This window comes from Choloepus didactylus, chromosome 6 (assembly GCF_015220235.1).
Source record: "Choloepus didactylus isolate mChoDid1 chromosome 6, mChoDid1.pri, whole genome shotgun sequence".
Lineage (NCBI taxonomy): Eukaryota > Metazoa > Chordata > Mammalia > Pilosa > Megalonychidae > Choloepus > Choloepus didactylus.
Window position 1 is genome coordinate 27,938,085 of NC_051312.1, and position 22,911 is coordinate 27,960,995.

At 35.5% G+C, this 22,911-nt stretch overlaps 2 protein-coding genes and 2 pseudogenes across 2 annotated transcripts; all 4 read right to left on the reverse strand.

The window, feature by feature from the left end:
- Window positions 1-3,657: 3,657 nt before the first annotated feature.
- On the reverse strand, window positions 3,658-4,640 carry LOC119536825 (annotated as a pseudogene).
- A 2,959-nt stretch (window positions 4,641-7,599) lies between these two features.
- LOC119536826 (olfactory receptor 5D13-like) lies at window positions 7,600-8,544 on the reverse strand. Its single transcript, XM_037839554.1, has one exon. The coding sequence runs from the start codon at window positions 8,542-8,544 to the stop codon at window positions 7,600-7,602; it is 945 nt and encodes a 314-aa protein (XP_037695482.1).
- An 8,979-nt stretch (window positions 8,545-17,523) lies between these two features.
- LOC119536827 lies at window positions 17,524-21,308 on the reverse strand (annotated as a pseudogene).
- Window positions 21,309-21,654: 346 nt separating this feature from the next.
- Window positions 21,655-22,599, reverse strand: LOC119536828 (olfactory receptor 5D13-like). The gene has a single exon (XM_037839556.1). It carries the CDS (start codon window positions 22,597-22,599, stop codon window positions 21,655-21,657), a length of 945 nt encoding a protein of 314 aa, XP_037695484.1.
- Window positions 22,600-22,911: the final 312 nt, after the last annotated feature.

Below are 22,911 nucleotides of genomic sequence, written 5' to 3' on the forward strand. Positions count from 1 at the left end.
AAGAAGAAAAATAAATAACAATTCAGAAATTTTTATTATTAATTCAATTGCATTTCAAATTCCTCATTCAAATTCATACTGAAGAAAGCTGGCAAACACTACCTTAGCCAAGTGATGAAGGTGACATCGCCAGTGATGTCATATTTTCCTTATATGCTGGTACGATGTGAGGAGAATGGCACTTCACCTCTGTGATATTATTCCCCAAAACTCATAACTTTATTTTAATCTCAGAAAATCTCAAGAAAGTTCAGATTTGGGAACATTTTACAGGATATCTAGAGGTACTCCGTAAGATTATCAAGATCATGAGAAACCTGAAAAGAGTGAGAAACTGTCATAGCGTAGAGGAGACAGGGAGAAATGACAAGTAAATGTAATGTGGTACAATGGATTGTGTCCTGGCACAGAAAGGACATTAATGGAAAAATTGGTGGAATCCTAATAAAGTCTGGAGTTTGGTAATAGTAATGTACCACTGTTTCTTTATTAGTTTTGACAAATGTATGATGATGATGCAAGATGATAACTGGATGAAGGATGGATGGGAAATCACTGCATTATGTTTGCAACTTGTTTGTATATCTAAAATTATTCCCAATTAAAATATTTATTCTAAAACTGTCAACATTCATCCTATAAAAGCTCATTTAATCCAGTCACCACCACCATAACCACTATTGCCTTATGCCAAGACACCGTCATCTCTGACCTGAAAGGTGTCAAGTATAAGTAATTTATCAATATCTTCTTTTGCCCTCAGCTTACTGTACATTTGCCAGATTGCTTTGTTAGTGTACATGGCTGTGTGTGTGGTGGGGGGCAGTTAACATTTCTGAGGTCTTAATTGCTAATTCAATAGTAATTCATGTAATGTGCATGAAAACCCCCACAAAATTTTGTAAGAATTCACTCATTTCACACAGGAAATAAGCAAGGCAATAGAGAGTCTATTTTCTCAGGTCACAAAGTCAGTATCTGGAGTTGCTGTGATTCCAACAACAATCTCTCCATGCAAACAGATACTGAAGAAATACAGCAACCTAAGGACATACTTCAATTATAATAATTATCATAAGAGTATGTTTCAATATGATTACTTTCCTTCTGTGTCTCTTTACTGCACTCTCTACTCCCCACCCTATTGTATTCCATCTCTGCATTGTTAGTGTCCAGCTCAGTGCAAAAGTATATACTAAAAAAAATTTCAGGAATGAATAGATGAAAGTCAGTATCTTACATAACATTCAAATCATAATTGTAATTTGCAAAGCAATTTTATACACATTAGCTCACTTGTCTTTTAAAATAAAAAGGACATTAGCATATGATTCTAACATGTGCTTTGACATAGAATGTGATTTCCAAAAGAAAATACCAATCTGGATGTTAGCACTGTGGGGTTAATTGCACGTACTACAAGCCTGCATTGTTAATTAGAGGCAGAAGTTGAACCATTCTCCATAGCTTTAACTCTCTGTTGTATCTACATTCTCTGTAACTCTCCATGCAGTAAAGCACAATGAAAACTTTCTGCAAGTACAAGCTAATTATCATTGAGAATGATTGGCTATAACCAAAACTTGAAAAGAGATTGAATGTTTATAATTTCACAAAAGTCAATTCAGAGTGTAAAATATTAAAATTTCTAGAAGTCATTAAAATAGATATTGAAGCAAAATTGATATCCCCCATTATGGTACATTTTCTTTTATAACTATGGAATTGAAAAATGGAGTTTGATTTTTATGATTGCATTAGTGTGACAGGGCTTCTGTAACAAATATCACAGCATGGTTAGCTTAAACATCAGGAATTTATTTTCTCACAGTTTTGGAAGGCTGAAGTCCAAAATCAAGGCATCACAGGATCATGCTTTCTCTGAGGTCTGTGGCATTCTGGAGGTGGCTTCCTGGCACTTCATAGCTCAGTCTCTGCCTCTGTCACATGGTCAGATGTCTCGTTCTGTCTCCTCCTGCATCCTCCTCCTCTTTCCAAATTTCCTCTGCTTATAGGGACTTCAGTCATATTGGACTAAGGCCCACCTGGTCAGTTTGGCTTCAACTTAACTAAATATCTTCAAAGACCCTATTTACAATGGGTTTACATTCAAAGGACCATGGGTTAGAATTTTAATATGTCTTTGTAGGGGATGTGATTCAACCTATAACAATGGTAATTCAGTTCATCTTCTACAAGTCTAATATAATTTGGCTCTTGATATAGTGTATTTTGCATTTTACTGTGCATTTGTTTTAAAGCATATATATTCATAGAAGGGCCCATAATACATAAATCATATATACATTATTATATATGGGCATTCAATATAATATATGCAATATGTAATATATAAAATCAAACACTTAAATATCTAAACAGACAAGATATAAATATATTATTATACACATATGTATATTTGTAAATATGAGTATCAATCAATCTACATACAAAGAGAGAAAAAGAGAGAAACTTTGGTAAACATACAATTTGGAGGCCAGCCAACATTTTTTAGTCATTGATTTCTGTATTAAAACATTTTATTATATGTAAAGGACTTTGATTAGATAATACATTTACCTAATGTTATCAAATGAGAAGGTAAAAAAAGAAACCAATTCCTACATGCTACTTTCCCTCAACCTAGCAACCTGAGGTAAACACTTCCACCTTTTTTTTGAATGTTCAAAAATTGATAAAAATGTACTTGCTCATACACAGAGAGACACACATATGCACTCTTTACATAAATGTTATCCAATTACAAGTTATTTAATATTAAGTGGTTCTTACTCAATTTTTCTGAAGCCCTTTATTTTGGAGACTCTTCCTTTAAAGTATATACAAAAATGACCTAACATTTTTAATTTGCATGCTATTATTGCTTCAATGGGCTATAATTTATTAGTCAAATATATATTAATGGGCATTTAGAAGCCTTCAGTCTTTTGCTGTTACAAATAATACTTCAAAATATCCAAATGCACATTCCTTTACATCTGTTCATCAAAATATCTGTAAAATGAATTCTCAGAAGCAGAATTGCTGGTCATAAAATATATTTTATTTAGATGTCTGCTATCAGATTGCTCTTTGTGGTAATAATGACAACATTCACTCTCACCTGCAATATATGAGATTGGTTGATTCCCTATTCCTTGCTGTATTGGACAAATTTGCACCCTACAGATCCCACTTCGAGGAAGGACATGTTGTCCCATAATGTCAACTCTCTTATGGGCAACTCTAGCTATGGAAAGCCACCAACCCAGATGACTCAGGTATCACTTTGGGTCTTAAATGTGATAAAATTTGAAAAATTTATCTCAGAGCCTGTGGTGCAGAAAATGCTAAAGAAGCAAAAGTTATTATTATTTATAACAACACTTACCTTTCCCAGCTGTTATTTGTAGTATTTTTGTTTGTTTGCTGTTAGGCAACTTGAGGAAATAGGTAATTTATGGATCAAAATCCTGCAGAATGCATCACAGAATTAAACCTCTGGAATTGTCAAAGGATTTGAACTTACCAGTTCACAATCTATTAAAATCACAGTGTTCTATAAAAGCGTCTTACAAAATTCTGTATGTTTTAGAAGCATTTGTAACTGGCCCAGTTACTCATTGGGATGAAAAACAACTTTTGGTTGCGTTTGGTTCAGTAAAATAGGACTTCTGCATCTATTAACTTTCAGAAGGCCACATTGACATCCTTGTTCCTCAGACTGTAGATAAGGGGGTTCAGCATGGGATTGACCACTGTGTAAAATACAGAGGCCACTTTGACTTTTTGTCCAGAGTTCTTGGAGTTGGGAACACAGTAGAAGGATAGCATGGTCCCATAGGAGATGGTGATGGCAGCCAGTTGGGTGGAGAAGGCTTTGCGATGCCCACTGGCAGAACAGATATTCAGTACAGTCTCAAAAATAAAAATATATGAAGTGATGATGATCAAGAAAGTACTCACCTCCTTGAAGGTGGCAAAGCCAGAAAGCAGCAGGTGGGGAATGTGTATATCAGAGCTCAAGACAGCAATGAGAGCAGTATATTCACAAAAAAATACAAATTACATTATGTACATAATAGTGTAGATGGAGAGCATAACAAAGGAGCACATAGGGGCCAAATAAACTCCAAAGATATGACCCAGCCACCAGCAGGGCACAGAGCCTCTGTGACATGGCCACTGTGTAAAGTCACAAAGTGGTCATAGGCCACCACAGCCAGCAGGAGGGACTCAGTCACCACAGCAGTGCAGGACAGGAAAACCTGCAGCATGCAGCTAAAGTACAAGATGCTTTTGTCTGCCATGACCAAGTTCTTAAGCAGCTTGGGAGTGATGATGGAAGAGTGAGAAAAATCACCAAAAGGAAGGTGACTAAGGAAAAAGTATGTGGAGGTATGAAATTTGGGGTTCATCTTTATGATTGCTATCATCCTGAGATTTCATGCTACAGTGATAACATACATGGACAGAAACACCAGGAAGAACGGAGTCTGAAGCGCTGGGTAATCTGTGAGCACTAAGAGGGTAAAGGTGGTCTCCACACTCAGATTTCTTTCCACCATCACCACAGTTCCTTTAATGGAAGATGATGGGACAGAGTTGTTCCTGCCAAAGAGATTTATGTGAGTGAACATCAAATATGTTATAACTTTCTTTAAAGAAAAAAAATGAGAAGAGTTACTGGAGCAAGCTTTCTCCATAAGATTATACCTCATCCAAAAAGGTTCTATCTATATACCAAACCAAGCTGAGTTTCTAAAACATCTTTGAATTCCTATAACTCTTGGATGTTAAGATTTATCAGACAAACATTCTAGCAACACTAACCAGAAAGTTATCTTTGTATATGAATGGTTGCACATTGAACCAATCCTTAAAAAAGTTCACATACACCCATTTAAGATGTTTATGAATAGGATATGGATAAATATCCATTTCTAGGTGCAAGTTTATTGTATTCTTTGTGAAATGGTTGTTAGTGGGTGATAAATCCAATTATTTTCAGATTATGAACTTATTTAATATGATTGGGCCCAATTTTGGAGAGCAATTATGGTAACTTAACATAAAAAGAAAAGTTAATGACCCAAGGTACTCTACCAGGAAAATCATATTTCCACTGTTTCAAAGAAAATCTGAAGGAACTCACCTGCTACAGAGAAACAAGCCACTGCACCCTCTTTCCCTACAAGCTGAGTTAACTGTGGCATCATGGATCTTATACCTAACTGTTTAGCGCTTGGGGCCCAAACTCTGGAAAATCAATAGCAACTCATTCCTCACAGCCTCAAAACAAGTAATTAAGGCAAATTCTGGGTATCTTATATCCTCTTTAATGACTAGAATTTCCTTGTAATTACACAGAAAATTTGAAACATGAAATTGACTACTAGGTTTCATTTGTATATCAAGACGCCTTCTGGAATTAATAAACCTAAGCTAATGCAGGATTCTCAAAGGGTAGTCCCTGCATCATCTTTTCCAGAATTGACTGGAATTCTGGATTATGAAGATTCCCAGGTGCAAATAGGATTTCCTAAATCAGAATTCCTAGCAATGGGACCCAGTAATTTCTATATTAAAGAAAGAATTTGGGTGATACTTATGATCACTAAAGTGTATGAACTACTGCTAATTGATTTTTTAAAGGGAAGTTCAGATTAATCCCTTTGTTTTCCCTAGATGGTGAGATGCTGTATCTAAGATGATATGTATATTTAATATGGTGCTAGAAAATGAGAAGAATAAAACAATAGACTTTGCTAATTCATCCCAACATTTAACAGATTTTTTAATACTTATTATGCAAATGATTACTTATTATTTTACATTTTGCCTCTCTATGTCCACTTTCTGCTCTTGTCCCTCTCACTATGGGTACTAGAAGGCTACTTTCAATGGGTTGTGTCACCCAAGCTACTGTTTCCTCGAGTTTCAGATAGGGTTCTCTCAATTGATGGTACTGTCAGACTATTGGTGTGAAATCTGAAGTCACAAGTCTTTTGTGGCTCCTGCATTCCGGAAACATTTTCTCAATGATTTGCTTTAGTTTTCTTCCTCAGAGACTTCTATAATCTATGTTTTTTATCTACCTAAAATATGTGTTACTATTTCTTGAATTTTTTTATTTTTCTTATTTTTTGCATTTTTCCTTCTTAAAGAGTGATGTAAGCAAAAATGGCAAAGTAGAGAACCTAAAAAGTCCATCCCTCCACACAAGCAAGGAGTAAACTAGTAAAAAACTGTCAAGATCAATTTTCTTTGGAACTCTAAAAACTAACAAAAAATTTGCAGCAAGGAGGGGAATGATTTGTTAAGAACAAATAGCTGAATCTCAGCAAAAAATAGAGAGTTTTGTGTTTTTTAGTTGCCATGGTCCTATTTATCATTCCATGGTTTGGTGGTAGCCTTGCAGCCAACAGCCCATGTTCTGGTATGGACAATGGTACCAGAGGGAGCAAAATGGACCTTAGTCTCAAAGAAGAGTGGTTGTTTGTTTTGACTAGTCTGCTGGCTCACCAGAGGACTGGTTCAAATGGTTTGCCTTTATGTTACCTATCGGGAATTTTGCAGTGTAGAGGTGGCTGTCAAGGGAATAAACACATTTAAACAAAAATGCTGCCTGGGGACAAAAAATAGACCACAAAAAAGTTAGTAGACAGCTGGGTCGTGAGATGTTTTGAAAAGCTCAGACATGTTTCTAGGAATATAAAATGTCATGTGCATGCCCAAGCCTGGGTGATGCACAGGAAAGACCTGAGAGGGCCCTGATCCATCTTCTCAGGCTGACGTTCAGGCTCAGTGTTAAAGGTGTGCATCAACATGCACAAAACTCATCTGGAAAGACTGAGACACTTCTTTTATTTTTCCAGGCATTTAAGGAAATATGCCTCCACTCATTAACTGACCACTAAGGAAATAGAAAACAGTGACTTTTTAATCAGTATTCAAAACCAAGTAGTACTGGGATACCAATAGACAAATAGATAAAATAAATAACGTTGAGAGTCCAGAAATAGCCCAGACTTTCTCATGACTTAAACAGGATGAAGAATGTGTAAAACATCACTTATCATGCCAGTATATGAACTGAGTGATTTGGGTTTGTGGTCTGATAATTACTTTCTGTATTGGTTTCCCCGAGCAGGCACAACACATTATCTACACACTTGGGGACACTCATCTCTGCTTCCATCTGTACACAGCCTTCTTCCCTGTGTGTCTGTGTGTCCTTTTCTGTCTATCACAATGCTCCACTGTGATCTCATCTGGATCCTTACCTTAGTAACATCTGCAAAGGCACCATTTTATAAAAAGTTCACAATCTGAACTTTACTTTTTCTGGTGCACAAGATATTTTGGGGGAACATTATTCAATCCACTACACTTGTATTAATTCACATAATGGTTCAAAGTGATTTTATTAAATGTTGCAGTTAATAGACAGTAAATAATCAGACACCTGATCTGTTACAATAGATTTAAAAATCTGGCCAGATGAAATGAATAAAATAAATCAAATTATCATCTCTATTGAAAACATTTAGTAATCCTAAATATAATAAATGAGATTCCTTTGGAAATAAAAAAACTTCAACAAACTTTTATTGGTTGATTCATTAACTTCCTGATGGTCTCTTTTACATCTTTGTTCCTGAGGCTGTAGATTAAAGGGTTCAGCATGGGGATCACCACTGAATAAAACACAGAACATACTTTGACAATGAGCCCTGGGTTTTTGGAATTGGGTAGACAATAGAGGAATAAGACAGTCCCGTGGAAAATGGTGAGGACCATCAGGTGGGAGGCACAGGTGGAGAAAGCTTTTTGGCGCCCACCTGCAAAAGGCATTCTTATGACAGTAACAAAAATGAAAATATAAGAAGTGAGGATGATCCCAAGACTACTCACTTCATCAAATATGGCAAGGACAAAACAAAGCATTTGACTGATGTAAGGTTCAGAGCAGGAGGCTGAGACAATGGCAGAGTACTCACAGAAAAAATTGTTTATGATGTTAGACACACAGAAAGATAATTCTAGGAGAAAATAGGTCAGTATCAGGGAAAAGACTATACCCCATGTGTAGGGTCCAGCCACTAAGGATACACAGAACTTTGGGGACATGATGACTGTGTACAGCAGAGGGTTACAAACAGCCACAAATCGGTCATAGGCCATCACTGCCAGCATGAATGTTTCTGTCACTGAAAATATACAAGCCAAGAAGAACTGCATGAAGCACCCAATGAAGGAGATGGTTCTGTCTTCCACAACCAAGTTCTCCAAGAGTTTAGGTGTAACTACAGTGGAAAAACAGAAATCCACAAAGGACAAGTGGCTGAGAAAAAAGTACATGGGTGTGTGGAGTTTGGGATTGATCTTGATAATCATGATCATGCCCAAATTCCCCACCACAGTCACTGTGTAAATGGTCAGAAATACCAGGAAGAGGGGACCCTGGAGATGAGGGTACTCCGAGAAGCCCAAGAGGATGAATGTGGCTTCAGCACTCTGGTTTCCTTCAGCTAACATCATGATTGTTCTTGGAGAAATTCTGATATAATGATAATAAAAAATAATAAAAATATTAGGGATGATCACACACTTATATAAAATATTTTCCATGTGTCAAACCTTGTGCTCAAACATTAAAATATATTAATTAATTTAGGTCTCTGAAAAACATTGTGAACTATTAAACAAGTGGCCCAGCTTTCATGTAAGGAAAATGAGGCATCTATAATTTAAAGAAATTGTCTGTGTTTGCATAGTTGTTTAGGGTTGTGCTGGATTTTGAACCTAAGAAAGTTATCATAAGAGGCAGAACTTGAATTAAGATGCTTCCTTAAGTGAAGTAGTTTTCTACAGTGTTGTGGAAAACACTTGTTTTTCACAGTTCCGTCATTCTGAAGGTTCATGCTTTTTAAGAGTATTACTGTAACAATGAATGTAAAATTAGTGCTAAAAAGCATTACTGAAGGATCCCGTAAATCTTTAGAGGAGATAAAACTGATTGAGTTCTGATGTCCAGAGACAGGATGACTGGAGCTATCCTGGCCCTGGGAAGGTAGTCTTTTTTAGTGTCCACAGGAATTTGTGAGTTCCGTAGACATGTGGATGTTGAAGGAAATATAGCCTTGTATATCTTCAAGGTTTCCTTTAATTTTCTCCTGATGCTTCAGGAAAATAATGAAGCAACCTGGTAATGTGATGAAGTAGCATTTCCTGTTATATTGTTTCTTTATTCCTATGATTCATTCCCACATTATTTAGTGCCTTCTTAGAGTCACTCAAGCTCTCAACATACTAACTGAGAACACTTGATCATTAGCTTTTCTAAAAATTCAATTTTATTTAGATATATTCACAAACCATACAATCCGTCCTCTTATTGACCCCTTGAATTTGTGTGGTACATTTGTTAATGTTGATGAAAGAATACGAAAATATTACCATTGATAGCCCAGAGCTTGCAATTTCCCCATATACTTCTCTACTATTAACTGCTTAATTTGTGCAGAATTTTTAACTAAGTTAAATTTAAGTGTTTGGATTATTATCTTTTAAGTGTCTATTATTTTTTTCATGTGACAACCTTAGCAGCCATATTATAGTATTAAATGACTGTACTATTGTATGATAATACAATCTCTGAACCAGAAATGAGTTTTGACAATGCATTCCTTATTTCCCAGAGCAAGATTGCCAGATTATAAATTGACCCTGGAACATTGCCTCATTGGGTATTGTAGGAGGATGCTGATTAAATCTATGTAGGTAATTATCTTGTTATGGCTCATTGAATCTTTGTTATATTTGTTTATGTTATTTTGAGAAAGCAAAAAGATCATGTACTTGCAAGGAGTTTATAACCAGAAAAGTCTCTTTTTGTCCAATTATGATTACAAAATATGTTGAGGCATTAAAAAGTATGTTGCTGAAAATTTCAAGTTAATAAAATATCTTAGTGTAAATCTCATAAATGAAGACATCATCTAAGTTTTCCTGACCAGCTCAATGTATAAAGGAAGTATTATTTTTGTTTTCATAGCTAAGTATCACTTCTAACTTTCATAAAAGTGAATTTCCTGCACTAGTTAAAAATAATGGTTAGGATAGTAACAAAGAGCTCATGAAAGAGCGTCATAATGAAGGAAGCATGGATTTTGGAAACAAATAGTTTTAATTTCAGTATCAAGTTTTCCCATTTGCTGGATTATCTTTATTGAATTATTCAAATTTTCTGAATCTTGACTTCATTATACATAAAATGAGAAAAATAAGGATACAATAATACATAGCTAATAGGTGTACAATTATCAAATAAGAAAACAAAGTTGAAATACTTAATTCTGTGTCTGACAGCCATGGAGTACAGGGAACATACGTTCACCCTTTTAATTGTTAATCCTATGACTAATCAGTATGATTTTTAAACAATTATATGAATATAAAACCTCTAAGACTCTGAGCAAGGACAAATCTGGCCATCAAAAGGGCATGCAGGAGCAGTGTGAGACAAACGGGAGGCTCAGCCTTCTTTCCTGAATCTCCTTTTGACCCTCTTGGTTTTAATTAACCCAGTTGGTTAATTTTCATTAACCCACTTGGTTTTAATTAAACCACTGCCTTTCAGTATGTTTCTCAGGTTCTCCCCTTTCCTTTCTCATCACTGTCTGGCTCACTATAGTTCTCCTTTTCTCCTCTCAGTTTGGTAGTTGTGAGAGAGACATCAAACTGCAACCACTACTCAGAAATCCTTCCTGAAATATTTCTGCTCTACATTTTGAGATCACTGATTTCTTTATCCCTCAGTTATTATAGTTGTCATGACAGCCATGGTTCTAAAGACTTCATTTGTGCCCTGTAACCTAATCTATGAAATCTAATTGTGTCTTCTTGGTTTTACCTTAAGCTTTAACTTAGTTATTTCCCAGTATTCAGCCTTCTTTAATTATGACAATGTTCTTAGCCTATCAAGAACAACAGATTCTCATTTATTTCTTGGTTTATTTGATTTTTAATTTTGTTTACCTGAAATATCCTGTTTTAGTAGACTACTGATTAGAGTGCTTCAAATAGTTAAAGCATTAGACCAAAGCCAATATTACAAAAAGCTTTCCCTTTTTACTTAAGCAGGAGTTTCCACATTCTTTTCACCCCTACAGACATTGTCAGGAAATCAAAATTTTATATGTATTTTTTACTGTTACTTTATGCATATCATTCTTATCTTCTCTTGACAAGATTTTGAGACATTGAGGCTATTCTCACATTTTATTTTATTTTTAAAATATGTAGAATGAATGTACTATGGTAGGCACATGGTAGATTTTCTTATAGCAGAAATCAGAATGATACCCAGGGAAGGAGGGAAGGAGTAGATATTAACAAGGTGAACCCTTGGTAAATGGACATATGGACATAATAGATGTTATGGCATTTGGACTACACAATGTGTTTCCTGTTTCAGAGGTTCCAGGAGCCCAAAGTTACCAGAAGTCACCTCACCTGAAGCCAACTCACCTGAAAATCCTGCAACTGTTATTAAAAGTCCCCAGGAAATTTCTCACTCAGGATTCAAACACTTTTTATAATATAAGGATGTTTGTATGCCCAGAAGGAGCCCACAATGTATTAAAATTGATATTCCAGCAATAATAGTTTTCTTTCCTAATACCAAGAAAATCTCAGAAAAAGGAGAGAGCGAGAGTGAGAGAGAGAGAGAGAGGATTGGAAGTTGACTCCTAGGAACAAAATCTAGGGTTTATGTACGCCTCCATGACCTCAGGGATTTAACCCATAGAGAATCTTAATTGAACAATTTTTCTTTAATCACAAACCCAGAAATTAGATGAAATGTTCTCCCATGTGGCATTTTGAAAGAATGTAATTTCTTCTAAATCACTGGAAAGAATGCCTCATCAAGTCTATTTAAAATATTTCTTTAAAAATTTTTAATTGTTGAAAATATAGAAATGGACTTACAAACCACGATAAGTACAGTCAAACACAAATGGAAAGAAAAATTAGCTAAAATGCAAGTATTCAGGGATAATTTATGTTAGCATTTTGCTATATTGTTTTGTTTTATCTTTTCTATGTATATATTTGCCTGTGTGTATGTGTTTAGCTATACAGATTATAAATATACAGAATATGCATGTTTTCCATTTGAACTAAAATAATAATCATTGCTCTCAGGAAACATTGATTCCCTTAATAAAAATTAATTTGTTTTTTCTTTCAGTATGGGCACATTGATGTTCCATGTTTATATTAACATAATCAAATCAGAAAATCTCTTGGCATCCATTTCTTGAAGATCAGAAATGCATTTTTTTATTTTCTATCTTTTTTTTGTAGAACATAGCATATATACATAAAAGTGACAACTTTCCAAGTGAAATTTAACAAGCAGTTAGGAAATTTCAAAGAATGTTATGGGTTATGGTTCCACAGTCTCATTTATTCCCTTATTGTGAAATACAACATACATGCACAAAAGGTAATATTGTAATTTGAAAGTTAACACTTTTTTGTACATGAATGTTATATTTCATAATAAGGAAATAACTTAAACTATGGTTCTGTAATTCATAACAAATGCATTTTTGAAGCATGTTTAACTCTGTAAACAATTGTGTGTGGACCACTCCGTTTGTTCCACTGCACACAAACACCACCCAATTAGATCCACTTATGCTTTCTCTGGGCTCCTGATAGTCTGACTAAGCCTTGCCAGACTCCCTACCTGTACCACACCAGAAGTCTATCAAAGGTCATAATTTATAGACAGCATGGCCTTGTTCCGGAATCCCAGGAACCTGGGATTTCCCTGAGCTCCACACTGAGCATCCATCAGGAACATTTTATTTCCAATTGAAAGTGGGACAGGCAGGCATGTTTTAAAAGCTCATGACTGTTCACCTATCAATGAGTTTCCCTTCAACTTTTGAAAAAATGGCACACTTTTATTAGGCCACCCTCTAGCAGTGAGGGGGTTGTTACTACTACTGGGATAACTTGACACTTACATTAGGTCAATAACAAAAAGATACACAGAAAAACAGCCATGGTATTTAACTGTAAAAATTTAAAATGAATTTATGAATAGCCATGGTTTAGGACTAGATTTGTATGTAAATTGAAACTAAAACTAGGAAGTTTAAAATCAACAAGCATCCTTAATAAGTTTTCTGTCTTTTATCAACTGTTCCTTAAGGGTGCCACTGCTTCCAGTTTTTGTACTACAAAATTTCATTCTCACAAACATTTCATGTTGCACTAGTGAAGACTAAAATGTATCCAAACATAAAAACTGACATTTCATTTCCTGATTAATCTCTATGAGCTAGAGCTCCATGTTTTCTACCTGAAGAGAATATACCAAAAGAGAAATGAACTGACCTGAAACAAGATATTCTTGATTAACTTACTGAGCATTTCCTTTTATGATAAATGAACTACAGTGATTTTTTCTTCTCAGAAATCAAACATTTTATAAGACAGCAACAGTCTTGATGCTTATAATAGAAATAATAGTGTCTTTCCACAAATGAATCAACAAAATGGCATTTTCTTCCTGGATAAAATAAATTTCAGGAAGGACCAAAAAAAAAAAAATGAAAAGCTGAAGAATTATAACTGGAATATTACTCCATGGAACACAAGCCAAGCACTTAGTTGCTGAAACATTCTCTGGTGTCATTGCAGTAGATTATTTTCTTCTAATTCATTAGGAATCAGTACATCACCAAATCTATTCCATTAGCTTCTTTTAGAAATTGAATCATTTCAACAATACATATTCACTTAGGAAAGTATATACTAGAGTTTGAAAAGAAGAAAAATAAGTAACAGTTCAGAAATTTTTATTAACTCAATCACATTTCAAATTCCTCATTCAAATTAATACTGAAGAAAGCTGACAAACACTACCTTAGCTGAGTGATGAAGGTGACATCACCAGTGATGTCATATATTCCTTATATCCTGGCAAGATGTGAGGAGAACAGCACTTCACTTCAGTGATATTATTCCCCAAAACTCATAACTTCATTTTAATCTCAGAAAATCATCAAAAAAGTTCAGATTTGGGAACATTTTACAGGATATCTAGCAGGTACTCCTTAAGATTATCAAGATCATGAGAAACTTAAAAAGAGTGAGAAACTGTCACAGCCTAGAGGAGACTGGGAGAAAATGGCAAGTAAATGGAATGTGGTACACTGGATTGTGTCCTGGCACAGAAGAGACATTAATGGAAAAATTTGTGGAATCCTAATAAAGTCTGGAGTTTGGTAATAGTAATGTACCACTGTTCCTTTATTAGTTTTGACAAATGTATGGTGATGCAAGATGTTAATTATTTGGATAAGTGGATGAAGGGTGGATGGGAAATCACTGCATTATGTTTGCAACTTGTTTGTGTATCTAAAATTATTCCCAATTAAAATATTTATTCTAAAACTGTCAACATTCATCCTTAAAAACTCATTTAATCCAGTCACCTCCACCACCATAACCACCATTGCCTTATGCCAAGACAGTTTCATCTCTGACCTGAAAGGTGCAAAGTATAAGTAGTTTCTCAATTTCTTCTTTTGCCCTCAGTTTACTGTACATTTGCCAGATTGCTTTCTTAGTGCACATGGCTGTGTGTGTGGTGGGAGACAGTTAACATTTCTGAGGTTTTAATTGCTAATTAAATAGTAATTCATGTAATGTGCATGAAAACCCCCACAAAATTTCCTAAGAATTCACCCATTTCACAAAGGAAGTAAGCAAGGCATAGAGAGTCTATTTTCTCAGGTCTCAAAGTTAGTATCTGGAGTTGCTGTGTTTCCAATACCAATTTCCCCATGCAAACAGATACTGAAGAAATACAGCAACCTAAGGACATACTTCAATTATAATAATTATCATAAGGGTATGCTTCAATTTGATTACTTTCCTTCTGTATCTCCTTACTGCACTCTCTACTCCCCACCCTATTGTATTCCATCTCTGCATTGTTAGTATCCAGCTCAGTGCAAAAGTATATACTAAAAAAAATTTCAGGAATGAATAGATGAAAGTCAATTTCTTACATAACTTTCAAATCATAATTGTAATTTACAAAGCAATTTTATACACATTAGCTCACTTGACTTTTAAAATAATAGGGACAATAGCATGAGATTCTAATATGTGCTTTGACATAGAATTTGATTTCCAAAAGAAAATACCAATCTAGATATTAGCACTGTGGGGTTAATTGTCAGTACTCTAAGCCTGCATTGCTAATTAGAGGCAGAAGTTGGACCATTCCACATACCTTTAACTCACTGTTGTGTCTACAGTCTCTGTAACTCTCCATGCAATCAAGCACAATGAAAACTTTCTGCAAGTATAAGTTATTTATCAGTGAGAATGATTGACTATAACCAAAACTTGAAAAGAGATTGAATGTTTATAATTTCATGAATGTCAACTAAGATTGTAAAATATTAAAATTTCTAGAAGTGATTAAAATAGTTATTGAAGCAAAAGTGATATCCCCCATTATGGTACATTTTCTTTTATAACTATGGAATTGAAAAATGAAGTTGGATCTTTATGATTGCATTAGTGTGACAGGGCTTCTGTAACAAATACCACAGACTGGTTGGCTTAAATAGCAGGAATTTATTTTCTCACAGTTTTGGAAACCTGAAGTCCAAAATCAAGGCCTCAGCAGCATTGTGCTTTGTCTGAGGTCTGCAGCATTCTGGAGGTGGCTTCCTGGCACTTCACAGCTCAGTCTCTGCCTCTGTCACATGGTCAGATGTCTCCTTCTGTCTCCTCCTGCATCCTCCTCCTCTTTCCAAATTTCCTCTGCTTATAGGGACTTCAGTCATATTGGACTAAGGCCCACCTAATCAGTTTGGCCTCACCTTAACTAAATAACTTCAAAGACCCTATTTACAAAGGTTTACATCCAAAGGACCATGGGTTAAGATTTTAATATGTCTTTGTGGGGGATGTGATTCAACCTATAACAATGGTAATTCAGTTCATCTTCTACAAGTCTAAGATAATTTGGCCCTTGATATAGTGTATTTTGCATTTTACTGTGCATTGGTTTTTAAAGCATATATATTCATAAAAGGGCATGTAATACATAAATCATACATGCATTTATTATTTATGGGCATGTAATATAATATATTCTATATGTAATACATACATCAAATGCTTAAATATCTAAATAGACAAAATATAAATATATTATTATACACACATATGTATATTTGTAAATATGAGTATCTATCAATCTACATACAAAGAGAGAAGAAGAGAGAAACCTTGGTAAACATACAATTTGGAGGCCATGCCAACATTTTTTAGTCATTGATTTCTGTATTAAAACATTTTATTATATGTAAAGTTCTTTGATTAGATAATACATTTACCTAGTATTATCAAGTGATAAGGAAAAAAAAGAAACCAATTCCTTCATGCTACTTTCCCTCAACATAGCAACCTGAGGTAACCACTTCCACCTTTTTTTTTGAATGTTCAAAAATTGATAAAAATGTACTTGCTCATACACAGAGAGACACACATATGCACTCTTTACGTAAATGGTATCCAATTACAAGTTATTTAATACTAAGTGGTTCTTCCTCAATTTTTCTGAAGCCCTATATTTTGGAGACACTTCCATTTAAGTATATACAAAAATGACCTAATATTTTTAAATTTACATGCTATTATTGCTTCAATGTGCTATAATTTATTAGTCAAATATATATTAATTGGCATTTAGAAGCCTTCAGTCTTTTGCTGTTACAAATAATACTTCACAATATCCAAATGCACGTTCCTTCACATCTGTTCATCAAAAATCTGTAAAATGAATTCTCAGAAGCAGAATTGCTGGTCATAAAATGTATTTTATTTAGATGTCTGCTATCAAATTACACTTTGTGGTAATTATGACAACTTTCACTCTCACCTGCAAATATATGAGATTGTTTGATTCCCTACTCCTTGCCGTATTGGACAAATTTGCACTCTACAGATCCTGCTTCATGGAAGGACATGGTCTCCCAAATGTCAACTCTCTTATGGGTAACTCTAGCTATGGAAAGCCACCAAACCAGATGACTCAGATATCACTTTGGGTCTTCAATGTGATAAAATTTGAAAAATTTATCTCAGAGCCTGTCATGCAGAAAATGCTGAAGAAGGAAAAGTTATTATTATTTACAGCAATACTTACCTTTCCCAGCTGTTATTTGTAGTATTTTTGTTTATTTGCTATTAGACAACTTGAAGAAATAGGTAATTTATGGATCAAAATCCTGCAGAATGTATCACAGAATTAAACCTCTGGAATTGTCAAAGGATTTGAATTTATCAGTTCACAATCTATCAAAACCACAGTGTTTTATAAAAACATCTTACAAAATTCTGTATGTTTCAGAAGCATTTGTAACTGGCCCAGTTACTCATTGGGATGAAAACCAACTTTTGGTTGTTTTTGGTTCAGTAAAATAGGACTTCTGCATCTATTAACTTTCAGAAGGCCACCTTGACATCCTTGTTTCTCAGGCTGTAGGTGAGAGGGTTCAGCATGGGATTGACCACCATGTAAAATACAGAGGCCACTTTGACTTTTTGTCCAGAGTTCTTGGAGTTGAGCACACAGTAGAACAATAGCATGGTCCCATAGGAGATGGTGATGGCAGCCAGTTGGTTGGAGAAGGCTTTGCAATGCCCACTGGCAGAACAGATATTCAGTACAGTCTCAAAAATAAAAACATTTGAATTGATGATGATCAAGAAAGTACTCACCTCCCTGAAGGTGGCAAAGCCAAAATGCAGCAGGTGGGAAATGTATATATCAGAGCTCAAGACAGCAATGAGAGCAGTATATTCACAAAAAATATACAAATTACATTAGGTACATAATATTGCAGATGGAGAGCAAAGCAAAGGAGCACTGAGGGGCCAAACAAACCCCAGAGATATGACCCAGCCACCAGCAGGTCACAGAGACTCTGTGACATGGCCACCATGTAAAGTCACAGAGTTCATAGGCCATCACAGCCAGCAGGAAGGACTCAGTCACCACAGCAGTGCAGGACAGGAAAACCTGCAACATGCAGCTAAAGTACAAGATGCCTTTGTCTGCCATGACCAAGTTCTCAAGCAGCTTCGGAGTGATGATTGAAAAGTAAGAAAAATCAACAAAAGAAATGTGACTAAGGAAAAAGTATGTGGAGGTATGAAATTTGGGGATCATCTTTATGATTGCTATCATCCTGAGATTTCATGCTACAGTGATAACATACATGGACAGTAACACCAGGAAGAGCAGAATCTGAAGCTCTGGTTAATCTGTAAACCCTAAGAGGGTAAAGGTGGTCTCCACACTCAGATTTCTTTCAGCCATCACCACAGTTCCTTTAATGGAAGATTATGGGACAGAATTGTTCCTGCCAACAAGATTTATGTGACTGAACATCAAATATGTTATAACTTTCTACAAAGAAAAAAAAAATGAGAAAAGTTACTAGAGCAAGTTTTCTCCATGAGATTATACTTCATCCAAAAAGCTTCTATGTATACACCAAACCAAACTGAGTCTCTAAAACATCTTTGAATTTCTATAACTCTTGGACGTTAAGATTTATCAGACAAACATTCTTGTAATACTAACCAGAAAGTTATCTTTGTATATGAATGATAGCACATTGAGCCAATCCTTACAAAAGTTCATGTGCACCCATTTAAGATGTTTATGAATAGGATATGGATAAATATCCATTTCTAGGTGCAAGTTTATTGTATTCTTTGTGAAATGGTTGTTAGTGGGTGATAAATCCAATTATTTTCAGATCTTGAACTTCTTATTTAATATGATTGGGCCAAGTTTTGGAGCTCAATTACAGTAACTTAACATAAAAAGAAAAATTAATGACCCAAGGTACTCTATCAGGAAAATCATATTTTCATTGTTTCAAAGAAAATCTGAAGCAACTCACCTGCTGCAGAGAAACAGGCCACTGCCTTCTGTTTCTCTATAAGCTGAATAAACTGGGGTATCACGGAACTTATACCTAACTCTATAGCCCTTGGAGAACAAACTCTGGAGAATCAATAGCAACTCATTCCTCACAGCCTCAAAACAAGTAATTAAGGCAAATTCTGGGTATCTTATACCCTCTTTAATGACTAGAATTTCCTTGTAATTGCACAGAAAATTTGAAACATGAAATTGACTATTAGGCTTCATTTGTATATAATTAAGATGCCTTCTGGAATTAATAAACCTGAGCTAATGCAGGATTCTCAAAGGGTAGTCCCTGCATCATCTATTCCAGAATTGACTGGAATTCTGCATTATGAAGATTCCTGGATGCAAATAGGATTTCCTAAATCAGAATTCCTAGCAATGGGACCCAATAATTTCTATATTAAAGAAAGAATTTGGGTGATACTTATGATCACTAAAGTGTATGAACTACTGCTAATTGATTTTTTTTGAAGGGAAGTTCAGATTAATCACTGTGTTTTCCCTAGATGGTGAGATGCTGAATCTAAGATGGTATGTATATTTAATAGGGTGCTAGAAAATGAGAAGAATAAAACAATAGATTTTGTTAATTCACCAAAAAATTTAACAGATTTTTGAACACCTATTATGCAAATGATTACTTATTTTTTCGCATTTTGTCTCTCCATGTCCACTTTCTGCTCTTGTTCCTCTCACTATGGGTACCAGAAGTCTATTATCAATGGGTTGTGTCACCAAAGCTATCGTTTCCTCGAGTTTCAGACAGGGTTCTCTCAATCAATGGTGCTGTCAGACTATTGGTGTGAAATCTGAAGTCACAAGGCTTTTGTGGCTCCTGCATTCCCAAACTGTTTTCTCAATGTTTTGCTTTAGTTTTCTTCCTCAGAGACTTCTATAATCTTTTTTATATACCTAAAATATGTTTTACTGTTTGTTGAATTTTTTTATTCTTCTTATTTTTTGCATTTTTCCTTCTTAAAGAGTGATGTAAGCAAAAATGGCAAAGTAGGGAACATAGAAAGTCCATCCCTCCACACAAGCAAGGATAAACTAGCAAAAAACTGTCAAAATCAATTTTCTTTGGAACTCTAAAAACTAACAAAAAATTTGCAGCAAAGAGGGGAATGCTTTGTTAAGAACAAACAGCTGAATCCCAGCAACAAGTAGAGAGCTCTGTGTTTTTTAGTTGCCATCATCCTATTTCTCATTCCATGATTTGGTGGTAGCCTTGGAGCCAACAGCCCATGTTCTGGTATGGACAATGGTACCAGAGGGAGCAAAATGGACCTTAGTCTCAAAGAAGAGTGGTCATTTGTTTTGACCAGTCTGGTGGCTCACCAGAGGACTGGTTGAAAGGGTTTGCCTTTATGTTACCTATCTTGGGAATTTTGCAGTGTTGAGTTGGCTATCCAGGGAATGAAAATATTTAAACAAAAATGCTGCCTGTGGAAATGGATTACAATGGGGACAAAAAATAGACCACAAAAAAGTTAGTAGACAGCTGGGTCGTGAGATGTTTTGAAAAGCTCAGACATGTTTCTAGGAATATAAAAGGTCATGTGTATTCCCAGGCCTGGGTGATGCTCAGGAAAGACCTGAGAGGGCCCTGATCTCTCATCTCAGGCTGACGTTCAGGCTCAGTGTTAAAGGTGCACATCAACATGCACAAAACTCATCTCAAAAGACTGGGACATTTTTATTTTTCCAGGCATTTAAGGAAATATGTTTCCACTCATTAACTGACCACTAAGGTAATAGAAAAGAGTGACTTTTGAAATCAGGAATCAGTATTCAAAACCAAGTAGTACTGGGATATCAATAGACAAAAGAAATCAAGTTGAGAGTCCAGAAATAGCCCAGACTTTCTCATGACGTAAACAGGATGAAGAATGTGTAAAACATCATTCATCATGCCAGTATATGAACTGAGTGATTTGGGTTTGTGGTCTGATAATTACTTGCTGTATTGGTTTCCTAGAGCAGGCACAGCACATTGTCTACACACTTGGGGACAGTGACTTAAAACAACAGAAGTTTATTCTTTCATAGTTTTGGGGGACAAAGTGTAAAATAAAGTTGCCAGCAGGGCTGCACTCTTTCCAAAAGCTCTAGGGGTGAAGACTTCTTTGCCTCTTCCACCCTCTGCTTGCTCCTGGTGCTCCTTCATTTGTGGCAGCCTAACACTCATCTCTGCTTCTATCTGCACACGGCCTTCTTCCCTGTGTGTCTGGTGTCCTCTTCTCTCTATCATAATGATCCACTGTGATCTCATCTGGATCCTTACCTTACTAACATCTGCAAAGGCCCCATTTTATAAAAAGTTCACAATTGAACTTTTTTTTTCTGGTGGGCAAGATATTTTGGGGGAACAATATTCAATCCACTGCACTTGTATTCCCTCACATATGGTTCAAAGTGATTTTATTAAATGTTGCAGTTAATAGACAGTAAATAATCAGACACCTGGTCTATTACAATAGATTTAAAAATTTGGCCAGATGAAATGAATAAAATAAATTGAATTATCATCTCTATTGGAAACATTTAATAATCCTAAATATAATAAATGAGATTCCTTTGGAAATAAAAAAAAAACTTCAACAAACTTTTATTAGCTGATTCATTAACTTCCTGATTGTCTCCTTTATATCTTTGTTCCTGAGGCTATAGATGAAAGGGTTCAGCATGGGGATCACCGCTGAATAAAACACAGAGCCTACTTTGACAATGAGCTCTGAGTTTTTGGAATTGGGTAGACAATAGAGGAATAAGACAGTCCCATGGAAACTGGTGAGGACCATCAGGTGGGAGGCACAGGTGGAGAAAGTTTTTTGACGCCCACCTGGAAAAGGCATTCTTATGACAGTAACAAAAATGAAAATATAAGAAGTGAGGATGATCCCAAGACTACTCACTTCATCGAATATGGCAATGACAAAGCAAAGCATTTGACTGATGTAAGGTTCAGAGCAGGAGGCTGAGACAATGACAGAGTACTCACAGAAAAAATTGTTTATGATGTTAGACCCACAGAAAGATAATTCTAGGAGAAAATAGATCAGTATTAGGGAAAAAAGTATGCCCCATATGTAGGGTCCAGTCACTAAGGATACACAGAGCTTTGGGGACATAATGACTGTGTAGAGCAGAGGGTTACAAATAGCCATAAATCGGTCATAGGCCATCACTGCCAGCATGAGTGTTTCTGTCAGTGAAAATCTACAAGCCAAGAAGAGCTGCATGAAGCATCCAGTGAAGGAGATGGTTCTGTCTTCCACAATCAAGTTCCCCAATAGTTTAGGTGTAACTACAGTGGAAAAACAGAAATCCACAAAGGACAACTGGCTGAGAAAAAAGTACATGGGTGTGTGGAGTTTGGGATTGATCTTGATAATCATGATCATGCCCAAATTCCCCACCACAGTCACTGTGTATATGGTCAGAAATACTAGGAAGAGGGGACCCTGGAGGTTGGGGTACTCTGAGAAGCCCAAGAGGATGAATGTAGCTCCAGCACTCTGGTTTCCTTCCACTAACATCATGATTGTTCTTGGAGAATTTCTGATGTAATGATAATAAAAAATAATAAAAATATTAGTGATGCTCACACACTTATATAAAACATTTTCCATGTGTCAAATCTTGTGCTCAAACATTAAAATATATTAATTTAAGTCTCTCAAAAACATTGTGAACTATAAAACAAGTGGCCCAGCTTTCATGTAAGGAAGATGAGGCATCTATAATTTAAGGAAATTGTCTGTGGTTGCATAGCTGGTTAGGGTTGTGCTGGATTTTGAACCCAAGAAGGTTATCCTAAGAGGCAGAACTTGAATTAAGAAGTTTCCTAAAGG

Excerpts from the sequence above, each read along its gene's own strand:
- LOC119536826 (XM_037839554.1), bottom strand. The coding sequence starts at position 8,544 with ATGATGTTAGCTGAAGGAAACCAGAGTGCTGAAGCCACATTCATCCTC.
- LOC119536828 (XM_037839556.1), bottom strand. The coding sequence starts at position 22,599 with ATGATGTTAGTGGAAGGAAACCAGAGTGCTGGAGCTACATTCATCCTC.